The 12,992-nt window shown below is 37.6% G+C and overlaps 1 protein-coding gene across 1 annotated transcript; it reads right to left on the bottom strand.

Moving 5' to 3' along the window:
- Nucleotides 1–1,048: 1,048 nt before the first annotated feature.
- LOC126728026 (uncharacterized) lies at nucleotides 1,049–1,501 on the bottom strand. Its single transcript, XM_050433908.1, has one exon. It carries the CDS (start codon nucleotides 1,499–1,501, stop codon nucleotides 1,049–1,051), a length of 453 nt encoding a protein of 150 aa, XP_050289865.1.
- Between the last annotated feature and the right edge of the window lie 11,491 nt (nucleotides 1,502–12,992).

Below are 12,992 nucleotides of genomic sequence, written 5' to 3' on the forward strand. Positions count from 1 at the left end.
CTTTCCACTTATGCAGTAGAAGGAAAAAGGGACGGCACCTCTCAGCCGACCTGGAGATAAATCGGTTCAAAGCAGCAGTCATTCTAGTCAGTTTCTGCACCTCTTTTGGATTCCGAGGTGCTTGTAAATCGTTGGTGGCCTTAATCTAATCTGGGTTCACTTCAATTCCTCTATGAGTCACCATGTATCCCAAGAACCTCCCGGAGCCTACACCAAAGGAACACTTTGAAGCATTCAGGCATAGCTTATGCTTTCTCAGTATTCCAAAGATGTTCGTGAGATCTTCCACATGATCGGACACCACCTTACTCTTCACTACCATGTCATCAATATAGACTTCAATGTTTCTGCCTAGTTGCGATTCGAACATTTTAGTCATCATCCGTTGATAGGTAGATCCTGCATTTTTCAAACCAAATGGCATCACTTTATAATGATAGTTTCCAATGGGGGTAACAAAAGCCGTCTTCTCTTGATCGTCCAATGCTAACAGTATTTGGTGATATCCTTGAAAGGCATCCAAAAAACTCATCCGGGGATGACTAATGGTTGCATCCACCAACTAATCTATCTTTGGCATGAGGAAAGGATCCTTGGGACAGGCCTTATTGAGGTCCATGAAATCCACGTACACTCGCCACTTTCCTGTCTTCTTCTTTACCACCACCGTATTGGCTAACCATTGTGGGTAAAAAATTTCTTTGATAGCCCCAGCCTGCTTGAGCTTGGCTACCTCACTTCTGACGGCTTCAGCGTGCTCTTTTGATGGTCGCCAAGGTGGTTGTCTTTTGGGAATAACGGAAGGATTCACGTTGAGTCGATGACAAATGAAATTCGGATCTACACCTGGGGCTTCATATGGACTCCATGCAAACACATCTACATTTGCTCAGAGGAATTCCAGCAATCGCTCCTTCTCTTGCAAAGGCAGTTTAGCCCCAACCTGGAAGAATCTTTCCGGATCATCAGCAACAATTACCCTCTCCAAATCTTCACACTTTACCTCGTCGGCTGGTCCATCTAAGGGTAATGCTGGGGGTTTTAATTGCTATAATCCATTATTGGCGGTAGCCGAGGTCTCTGCCTCTGGCCGATGTTGTATAACCGCTACCAGGCACTGCCGAACTGCAACCTGGCTTCCTACTATCTCCAATACTTGGCCTCCAAATGGGTACTTCACTTTCTGATGTAGAGTAGATGAGACTGCTCCTTGGGTATGAAGCCAAGGTCTGCCCATAATAGCTGTGTATGGAGAGAAAAAGTCTACAACAATGAAGTCCACCTCCACCACATCCATACCGGTTTGCACGGGTAGTCTGATCTGTCCTTTTGGAGCGACCATCCTTCCCTCAAAACTCACCAGAGGGGAACTGTAGGCTGCTAAGCTCTCTAGCTTCAGACCTAGCCCCTTATACAAATCTGGGTACATTATATCTACAGCACTACCTTGATCAATCATCACCCTTTTGACATCGTACCCACCAATTCTCAGCGTGACCATCAGAGCATCATCATGGGGCTATATGGTTCCAACCTTGTCCTCATCCGAAAAGCCCAAAATCAGGGGGACATCCACCCTGGCTCTCTTCAACGCTTGGCAATGATCCTCGGCCGGAGGTCGGAACACCGACAGTACCCTGGAAGGACAAGATCCAGTCCTCCCTGGGGTAGCAAAAATAACGTTTATTGTACCAAAGGGGAGTCTTGAAGAAGCGTCCCCACGCATTTCTGAGCCTGCCTGGCTTACCCTACCACTGGAATGATGCAATAGTTGCTTCAATTTCCCCTCTCGGACCAACTGCTCCAAATGGTCCCATAAGTTCCTGCAATCCTCCGTCGTGTGTCCATGATCCTGATGATAGTGGCAATAAAGGTTCAAGTAGGGGTGTCAATTCGTGTTCGCGGGTCGGGTTCGTGTCGTGTCGAGCCATAAGTACTCTGCTATATAGGTTGACCCGAACCCAACATGTTTAGTAAACGTGTCAAGAATCCTCAACCCTAACCCGACCCGTTTATTAAACAGGTTGACCCAACTCGACACGTTTAACCTGTTTAATTAATAAGTCATATAAAAGTAAATACAAATAACCTATTTAATAACCTGTTTGATTAATAGGTTATATATGACCTAAATAATCTATTATTAATTTTTATATATCTCAAATTAAAATACAATTACAGCTATAAATATAGTAATAAACATATAATTACAACAAAAAAATTAAGCAATAATAATAAAATTTAATGCTTTTATTTTTTTAAACAGGTCAAACAGGTCAGACGGGTTCACATGTGTGAACCCGAACACGACCCATTTATTAAACGGGTCAACCGTGTCGACCCGAATATGACCTGAACCCATTTAGCCTCGACCCATGACCTGTTTATAAACGGGTTAGTCGTGTCGGGTTCACGGGTCGTGTCAGATTTTGCCACCCCTAGGTTCAGGTTGCGTCTCTTAGGCTCTCCTGCCATCTTGTTTGGCCACTTAAAAAATGGTTCATTCTTTATCTTCTCTAATACTTGCTGCACCGGCTCCCGAAACACTGCATTAACCACCTGGGTGTCAGCAGAACCTGATTGCCCAACAAAGTCTTTCCGAGGTCGGTTACTATTGTAACGATCCGACCTGAAATCCCTCCTCTCCTGAGGGATTACCTTAGCCTTTCCTTTTCCCTAGAGCTGGTCTTCTTCTACTCTTCTGTACTTATCAATCCTATCCATCAATTGGTGTACACTGGCAACAGGTTTACTAGTTAGAGATTTCCTTAAATCATGCTCGGTTAGGAGGCCAGCCTTGAAGGTACTTATGGCCACATCATCATACTCTCCCTCTATTTCATTAAACATTTCCCAGTAACTATCTGAATAAGCCTTGAGAGTCTCGCCCTCTTGCATGGACATAGACAGCAAGGATCCCAAAGGCCGAGGAACCCTACTGCAAGTGAAAAAACGTGCGTCAAAAGCCCGGGTAAGCTTTTTGAAGGACTCAATAGAGTTGGCCCTTAAACCGTTGAACCATCTTATTGCCACCGAACCCAAACTTGATGGAAAGAGCTTGCACATCAAGGCCTCGTCCCTGGAGTAGATAGCCATCTTTTGGCTAAAATGGCTAACGTATTCTACTGGGTCTGACCGGCCATCATATAGGGTGAATGTAGGCTGGTGGAATCGCCGAGGAAGGATCGCATCTTCTATATTCCTTGTGAAGGGTGATTTGGAGACTTGGCTTAACGCTTTGTTCATAGCATTGTTCCCCAAACCCCTGCTAGGCGGGCTTTTGTACCTATATCAATGGTCGTGCTCCTCTTCATAGGAGAAATTCTCACTAGGCGGAGTTCTGGATCTCCGCCTATAACTAGCTCCATCTGTCTCCTCGGATGATGGTTCGGAGCAAGGTGGGGAACGTTCTCGCCGGGCATGGCGCAACTCTCTTTTCAACTCGTCAATCTCATGTTGCAGGTTCCTGTCATTTTTTGCATAGGAAACATGACTCTTCCCACGAGAGTGACTTTTGGTGGTATAAGTTGTGCGCACACTCCCCTCACGGCCTTCTCTCCGTTCGGGACTCCGGTGCGGATCACTATGCTGGGAGCCTCTTGACTCTGCTTGGTGTGGGTTGGCATCTACCTGATGTGGTCCTGTTGCATAGTGATGTGGACCCGCTTCCTCCATCATGAACGTTACACCGGATTTCTTTTAAGTTAGATCGAGCTCTTCCCACAGACGATGCCAATTGTAAGGACTCAATTTGTAGCGATCCCAAATTCGTATTGGGTTCGAACGTTAAAGGCCCAAACAATAAATTTGTAGAGCGTGGATGTCAAAGAACTAGGTTAACTCCAAAAGAAAAACGATTAAACTTAACGTTTATAGATGGATAAACATTAATATAACGATCAATTTCTCCTTGAAACAAGTTCAGTTCTTTATTTCATAAGGTTTTCTTCTATGTACTACTCATTTAGAAGTCCCGATCCCCTTCCCAATGCATTCTTCCATGTTATATATTGCCCTCTTGGTGTCATCTTCACCACACACGTGTAGGTTGGGTTCGGGGGATCCTTTCCTGTCCCATCCAACACCTTCTGGAACCTCCAACCAGCAGCTGTAAGGCTGCCTCATCACTGTTCAGGCATCACCTCCACATTAATGCGGCTAGAGAGTTGGTTGAGAGGCAATTAATGCGGAGGCAGCTGTTGTTAAAGATATTTGTTTACCTTTTCTTTCTTACCCTTGGTCCCATGTCCCACCTTTAGTGGTAATGTAGCTCTAAAGTATGTTTGTAACAATATGGCATTTAGGTTGTCCTCGAATTCATATTGCCGAGAAGGATTTTGTCCTCGGACGAATACTGAACTCACCTCACGTGATATCTACTCTTCCTTTCGTTTGGTTACCCTTATAACCTGATATGGGCCTCCTTGGACAGTTTTACGTCCTCGGATGGGCCACAGGCCCAGTTAACACGATTTTAATAATTTATTGATTAACCGGCCCTCACAGTTTGTATTACCTATAAGCAAACAAAGAGTCATTCTTATAGCATTTGATGACTTTTATATTCAGTAAACCCATTTAGAAAAGACTTTGATTTTTTATTATTATTATTAGAGTCACAATTTTTAGATAGTTTATTTTGTTTTGGCAAAGATGACGTGGTAATGAAAATAAAGATTAATTGTAGTATAAGTATATTATATATCTTGTCATTTTTTTGGTACTATGCACCCTAATATGAAGTATTCATTATGCAAATTATTGTTCTTTATATCAACTTCAAAAATCAAGGTGGAAATAAAAAAATAAAAAAATCAAAAAAAAAAAAAACACCCCCACAATTGCTAGAACATTTGAATTTTTATTATTATTATTAAATATTAGTTTTTTCTTTCTTTCTTTTCATTGGAACTGATCGGTGAAGAATTTGGACTCTTATCATTGCCTAAATTTCGTTTTACTATCGTCATTGTTGCAATAAATCCAATGAAACACACCAATTTATGAATGAAGTTTACTAACATAATAGTACTCTTAAATATTCATTCTTCCTTTTTTTTCCCCTACATGAACATGGCCATTTTTGTTTTTTTTAATCCTTCTTTTAGTCATTTTATCAAACACGTGGAAATATAGAATTACAAATATTTGGATTACCTTCAGCATTGAAATAGAGAGCAAACCACTTTCTTGGCAGCATTTCATTGTAAAAGAGACCAAAAAAAAAAAAAAACACTCACACACACACATAACACTACAATATATAAAATACACTTGACATACCATATGGTTTGAAGGAACAAAACGATATCCCCATTTAAGAATATAGCCTTGTAGTTCTAAAAGGAGCTCTATACTTGGAGGAGTTAAATCCAAAATCATTCCCTTTTTGGTTAAGAGAAATTGATGACTTCTAACGGTTTATATATCTTCTATTCAATGTATCTCTCTAATTTTATAGGGGTAGTGGCAATTGAATATTATGAACTGGTTGGATTCAATGAGAAGAGTAAGAGGCAATAAAGGAGGAGATAGAGTTTGAGGCACTAAAGAGCTTACATGGGAAGTTTAAAATAGTGGAGATAGAAAGTCATAGGCGTTATGGAAGTTGAAGTGAAAACTGCAAAAAGTTAAAAGACTAATAGAAAAAGAATGAAAATAAAATAATGGCAAGGCTGCTGATGTGGCTCAACTGAAGTGTAGCAACAATAAATGCTACGCTTCATCTTTTATATAGATATAGATACATACTACACCTATTTATTGCAGGGAAAATACACTTTTAGTTCCTACATTTTGGGTCAATTCTCATTTTGGTCCCTAAATTGATTTTGTGGCTACCCCAGTCCCTGAAAACATAAAATCGTTTCTGTTTTGGTCCCTGCCATCAACTCACTAACAGAAAAGTCCTACGTGACAAACAGAATGCCCTGTTTGCATAGTAAATATTGATATGGCTGATAAAATAATAATAATAACAATAATAATAAACTTTATTTAGCATTTTTTAAAAGTCGCGTCATCATTTTATTTTATTTTTTAAATTTAATTTCTTAATTTTAATTTAAACTAAAAATTTAATTTCTCAATTCTCATATTTTCGTGCATTTTATTTTTTCTTAACCAAACACAAAAATACAAAAGATTTGGTTTTAAGCTAGAGCTTTCCAAATCTCAAATCATATCAATTTCTTTTCCTCTTTCTCTCATTCTCTGAGCTATTCCATGGCTACCATGAGCCACCACCGACGATGGTTTTTCTCCCAACCTTTATCCTCACGATCTCACTCTCTTTAATCCTTAGATACTTACAAATCAGAAAGGCCTCTATGGCCGAACCTTGAGCTTCTCCACGACAACCTTAACCTCATCGTACCAAATTGGTTTCTCCAACTCTCTCTTAGCATCCTTCTTTGCTCCACCACTCCGGTCACCAAAGGTCTGATCCCATCGCCTGGGATTAGCGTCACCACGCATGGAGCTCCGTCACTGGGTCGAGGTATGTAGGTCACAAATCGATTAGTGTTGGTCACAATCTCTCTGACTTGGGTTTGTTTTTCCATTTGGGTGGTGGTTTGTTTTAAATTTATGGGTTTGTTTTTTCATGTGGGTTTGATGATTTTTCTAGGTTTATGGGTTTGATTTGTTGGAGGTTTCAGTGGAAGATGGTGTTTGGATATGGAAAATGTGAACATTGCTGGTGGTGGCCGTGGCATGCAACAAGAAGAGAATCAGTTGCCCATGAGTGGGTATCTGGGTTTGTTTGAGACTTGTGTGATTGAGTTTGTTCAAATCTGGGTATCCTTGCTCTTGTTCTAGGTTTGTTTGTGTTTTTTATTTTTGGAGAGAACGTGGAGTTGTTTGTTTTTATGGGTTTTTTTGTGTGTATGTTCCCCAGAAAAATTCCGGGTTTATTGGTTTGTTGGAGATTGAGTTGGTTACTGGGTTTATGAGTTTGTTTCTTTGGTTTATTCATGGTTTGGTTTGGTTTCTTGGATTTATTTCTTGTTTTTTTTTTGGATTTGATGGAGATTAGATTTGGTTGCTAGAATTGGATTTGGGGTTTGCTGGAGATTGGTTTATTTCTTGGATTTGGAAAGAACATGAAGAACAAGTTCAATTCTTATGTTCTTACGTAAAAAAAATAATGAAATTAAAAAAAAAAATGGACATAATTAAATTAGATTTAAGGTTTGTATTTTATTTTATTTTTCTTTTTTGGTTTAAATGTTTTTTTTATAATTAAAATTCTAATGTGGCATTTAAAAAATACTTAATAAAAATTTTTTTTTTTTTTTGTAAGGACGCAATTTAGGCCCTAAGCCCAAAAGATAGAAGGATTTAGACCTAAAGAGCCCAATACAATGAATTTGTAGAGAGTGAGTTGGATAACTAGGTTCTAATGAGTTGAATAGCAATTATAGTGAATTCAAATGACAATAAAGTAAGAACAGACGGGTTTTATCTAAAGAAAATCGTCATCGGCACAGTCCGAGGAGATCAGTTCTAGTATATATCCTTGAAATTGGTTACAAGTATAGTTCTTATTGCTACAGTATTTCTCGTTCAATTCTTCGATCCCTTTCTCAGAGCCTCCCTTCTATTTTATACCCACTTTTCCTTTTCATCTCCACCTTCCACGTGCATATCATATTGTTGGTGTTGATCCTTGTCCCATCAGCACCTTCCTGAACTCTTTGGGTAGTGGCTGTAAGGCTAAAAACTACTGTTCAGGTATCACTTCCTTATTAATACGACCAGAGAGTTAGCTGCGGAGCATTCAATACAGTGGTAGCAGCTTTCCCTTAAATATTTCATAGACTCTCTCTCTATCATGTTCCTTCCTAATACTTATCCTCATCAATGGAATGATCCGGAACGTTGCTCTTGATGGCAAACCGCACCTTCTGACCTCGGCTTTGCTCAGTCGAGGAAGAATTCCTCCTCGGACCACTCTTTTGGACCATCATGATCAGACCTCATCCCTTCACTTACCAACACGGATTTTTATGACAGTATTTACCGTCCTCGAACTGGGCCCTTGGTCCAATATACACATAAATATATATTCCTGGGCCTATCACCTCTACACTCGTAAATTAGGCAATTTTATAGTTTACAACTTAGCTAAACATGTAAAACATATTAGACGTTTAGATGTGTGGTTGGAGGTTGTTCCTTCCCACCTACATGATGTTTTTGTAGCCAACTATGACTAATTTTTTTCTTTCTTCAATAAAAGTAGTTTGTAGTGTTTTTTTTTTTATATATATAAAAATTTAAAGAAAAATCTTAATAGATAAAAAAATAAAGATTATACTAGAAATATGAAATTTTGAAGTTTAATTATAAGTAGTAAAACAAGAACTGAAAAGATTGATTTTGATAATTTCATTGTTGTATCTATGGACACAACTTAAGAATAAAAACAACTACATTGTTGATGAAAGTATTAAAGTTAAGTCAAGTTGAATTTTTTATACAAGTATAATACAATAAAGACGAAAATACTCTTTTGTTTCCTGCATTTTGAGCCAATTCTCATTTTGGTCCATAAATTGATTTGCGCCTACCCTAATTCTTGAAGAGAGAAAACGTTTTTATTTTGGTCTCCGCTGTCAACTCACTAACAAAAAAGTCTTACGTGACAAACGAAGTTCCATGTTTGCACAATAAATACTGACATGGCTAATAAAATTGTAGGTGTGATAGGCCTAGGAATATATATTTATGTGTATATTGGGCCAAGGGCCCAGTCCGAGGACATTAAGTAGTCCGAGGACAGTAAATACTATCATAAGAATCCGTGTTGGTAAGTGAAGGGGTGAGGTCTGATCATGATGGTCCAAAAGAGTGGTTCGAGGAGGAATTCTTCCTCGGCTGAGCAAAGCCGAGGTCAGAAGATGCGGTCAGCCATCAAAAGCAACATTCCAGACCATTCCACTGATGAGGATAAGTATCAGAAAGGAACAGGACAGAGAGAGAGTCTATGAAATATCTAAGGGAAAGTTGCTATCACCACATTGAATGCTCTGTAGTTAACTCTCTAGCCACATTAATGAGGAAGTGATACATGAACAGTAGTTTTCAGCCTTATAGCTACTACCCAAAGATTTTAGGAAGGTACTAATGGGACAAGGATCAACACCAACAATCTGATGTGCACGTGAAGGGTGGAGATGAAAAGGAAAAGTGGGTATAAAATAGAAGGGAGGCCTTGAGAGAACGGGATTGGAGAATTGAAAGAGAAATACTGTAGCAATAAGAACATTACTTGTAACCAACTTCAAAGATATATATAAGAACTGATCTCCTCGGACAGTGCCGAGGACGATTTTCTTTAGATAAAACCTGTCTGTTCTTACTTTATTGTCATTTGGATCCACTATAATTGCTATTCAACTCATTAGAGCTTAGTTATCCAACTCACTCTCTACAAATTCATTGTATTGGGCTCTTTGGGCCTAAATCCTTCTATCTTTTAGGCTTAGGACCCAAATTGCGTCCTTACAACGAGCATGAGAAAAAGAAATGTTGCTAAAGGCAATTATAGTAGGTTTTATGGAGTCTAAGAGATGGCCAAAAGATACCAAATATTTAGGGGCCATTTGGATTTCATGTTTTCCATCACCCATCACTCTGTTTTCATTACCCATAATTCAAAATTGGTGGGTCCCACGGCGGAAGGGTGTGTTTGGATTTGTTTTCAGTTTTTGTTTACATCACTCAATTCTCTGATTTTTGAGTGATGAGTCAGCAAAACTGAAAACAACTTTTAAGTGTTTTTAAGTTATAGAAACTGAGTTATGATAGCATTTTGGTAAATACACACATATTTAAGAGACCCACGATCAGAGAGTAGTCAAATCCGGTTAGACCTTTTGCTCTCTCCAACACACGTTGTCTTCTTCTTCTTCTTCTTCTTCTTTTTTTCTTTTTTCTTTTTTTTTTTTTCTTTCATGCTAGGTCTGGGCTTGGTTTCTCTATTCTCTTCTTCTTCTTCTTCTTTTCTTTCCTTTTCACATTAGGTTTCTAGGTTTGGTTTCTTTTTTCTTTTTTTTTCCTTTTTTTTTTCTTTTCACGCTGGGTCTGGGCTTGGTTTCTCTATTCTCTTCTTCTTCTTCTTTTCTTCTTTTCTTTCCTTTTCACATTGGGTTTCTGGGTTTGGTTTCTTTCTTCTTCTTTTTTCCTATTCCTTTTCACTAGATTTGGTGAGTTTGGGAATTGGGGGTTGAAGGAAAAAAGAAAAAGAAAAAAAAAAAGAAATAAGAAGTAAAAGCTACACCAAGTCAATCCGTGGGTCCCACAAAAAGTAAAATTTTTTGAATTATCAAAGTTGGAAACAAGTGCCAAACATGACACCTTAGGAAATTGTGGTATTTTCAATGATAAGTGATGAGTTATAGAGTAATAAGTGATGAGTGAGCATTTTTTGAAATCCAAATAGCCCCTTTATCTTCATCCTTTAAGGCATTAATAATCACCTGGGGTCCCCCTCTAAGATCATAGCGGAAAATCCTAACACTTGAGCAAAGGATATTGCACGTGCTACTGCCAAAGCTTCAACATCATCTATGAAGGGAGGGAGGGAGCTGGACTTTTTCAAAGAGAGATGCTTTGACCATTCCCCTACTATCACAGATCATAACTCCAAGCCTGGCCTCTCACTAATCTCTTAAGGTAGCGCCATCAAAATTCACCTTAAAAAGGTTTTCTTTAATTGAATGAATATATCTTATTGCCCATTTATAATATGTAGTATGTACACAGATTAGATTTTATATAAAAATCATTTTCAATTATAATAATATAATAAATAATTTTTTTTTTTTTTAATCTTCTTCTCTTTATTTTTGGCTAAGTAAGTGAATAAAGAAAATATATGAAACATTGTCTCTTTTATTAACTTGATTTATATACACACACTAATATATTAAATGCTTAATTAGTTGATTTTTTTAATAGGTATTTCACTGAGTTATATTAAGATAACATAATTTATGGGGACTAAGTTAAGGATATTCGTCCATGATGATCGTCCATAGTCACCGCGTCCATAACTTAATCACATCCAGAAAACCTTAAGAAGAAGAGAACAAGAACATTGTACTTAGGAACAATACAAGTCCCTTTATAATAAGACCAAGTAAGTCGTTTGTAGTACAAACGTAAGGACAACTCAATAACACTTGGTGAATTCTACAGAAGGACTTCTCATAAAGTTTCTTACGATCTGACCATTGTATACTACTCTTAAAACGTGGAAGGAGTTCCTCGTAATTCGCTCCACGTACTCCATTTACTCATCACCCACAATGGTAACGGATCCAAACAAGTAGACCCACTTCTAACTCTCTATAAAAGGAACAAGTCTTATTCACCCAAGGTAAGTCCCACCATTCGTTATTTTTCCCTTCCTTGTGTTCTAGAGAGAAAACTGACTTAAACGTCAGAGAGTCCTTGACTAGGTTACACCAGTCACTCTTGACAGTTTTTTCTTTCTTTTCAAGACGCCAATGGAGTCGATACTGTATCGTACCGGCCGGTGCGGCCAGTATATTCCCTATCGGAGCTTAAAACGGTACCGAAACACTTGTGTTTTGTTTTGATTCAAATACCGGTTATACCGAGTTGTTCCGGCTATACCGAACGAAATATCACATTTCGGCCGGAAAAATCATACCGGACCAAAACATGATTTTCAGGTCAAAAAGAAAGAAAAAATTTCAAATCCAATATCTCTCTCCCCTCTTTCAGTAACATATTAACTTACGATCTCTAACTATGCTACTATCGCTGCCAAAAAATTACCACCACGTTGCCGGAGTCCCATTTCGCTAATCTCCTTCTCCTCCCACTTCTTCATCTTCTTCGTTAAATAACCTAGAACCTCTTTCTTGGCTTTTGTTTTGTTTTAGTTTGGCTTTTCAATTTCTTTTGTTTTGTCCTTTTTGTTTATGTGCTTGACAACTTTACCCAACTTTTACACTAATAAATTCCAACTTCCAACTTCAGCCCCTTTATTCTTAATTTATTTGAATAAAATAATTTTATATTTTTTTATTGTTTTGCGTGTCTAACATCCATTCACTTGAAGATGAATTCAAACTTAACTTCCTTTTATTAAATTTTTTTTTTAATTTATGTATTTTTTTTTTTTAAGTGAAATCATTGATATTCAATTATAATGAATCAAAGTATAGTGCTTCTAGCGCTGGTACACCAAATATTATTAATTAGATATTTGGTTAAGAAGAAGAAATTCATTAGATATTGATATATTTGGTGCACTATAGTTGAGAAGAAATACTTGAAAGTATTATTAAGATTGTTGGGGTTTATGTCCTAAAATCTAATTTATTGGCATGTCATAAATAATTAAATTGTTTAATTATATGAGACTATCTATAAATGAACTAATGGGACATTATCTTAGTCCATGAGATGCATAATATGTGATTTATATGATTTAGTCACAGAAGATATAAATCACAAGTTCTTTGTAAACTCAAAATTTTAGTTCATAGTCATTGATGAAATTGGGCATTTCATCTACGAAGACTATAACATATCAACTGAGATGATTTATTTTGATCATGGAAGTGGAGACTTCTAGTTGATATGTTGATATGTTTTAAAGAGTTAAAACATATTGAACTGGACTGTTGTGAGATTTATTGTTCTCCTAACAACTGTCAAATGAATAATAAATTTCACGACTTCTATTTACATCAACTCTAAATCCTAAGAGAATAATAAATCTGATCATGAGGTATAGGTTGCTTTGATATATCAAAAGCAAGATCTAAAGTCACGATCAAAACCTCAGTATGTTGGACAGCCATATTTAATGTTGATGGAACATATATTTTTAAGATGAAATTCATAATATCTTAACAGAGATATAAAATATTCCCTTGAGATAAGTTTAATGGGTTTGGTTATTCAGAGTGTTGAGTCCAACCACTTTAGTAAGGAGTTACTAAAGTATA

This window comes from Quercus robur, chromosome 5 (assembly GCF_932294415.1).
Source record: "Quercus robur chromosome 5, dhQueRobu3.1, whole genome shotgun sequence".
NCBI lineage: Eukaryota > Viridiplantae > Streptophyta > Magnoliopsida > Fagales > Fagaceae > Quercus > Quercus robur.

Bases quoted from the DNA above. Each gene is read 5' to 3' on its own strand.
- LOC126728026 (XM_050433908.1), bottom strand. From the start codon at position 1,501: ATGGTCACGCTGAGAATTGGTGGGTACGATGTCAAAAGGGTGATGATT.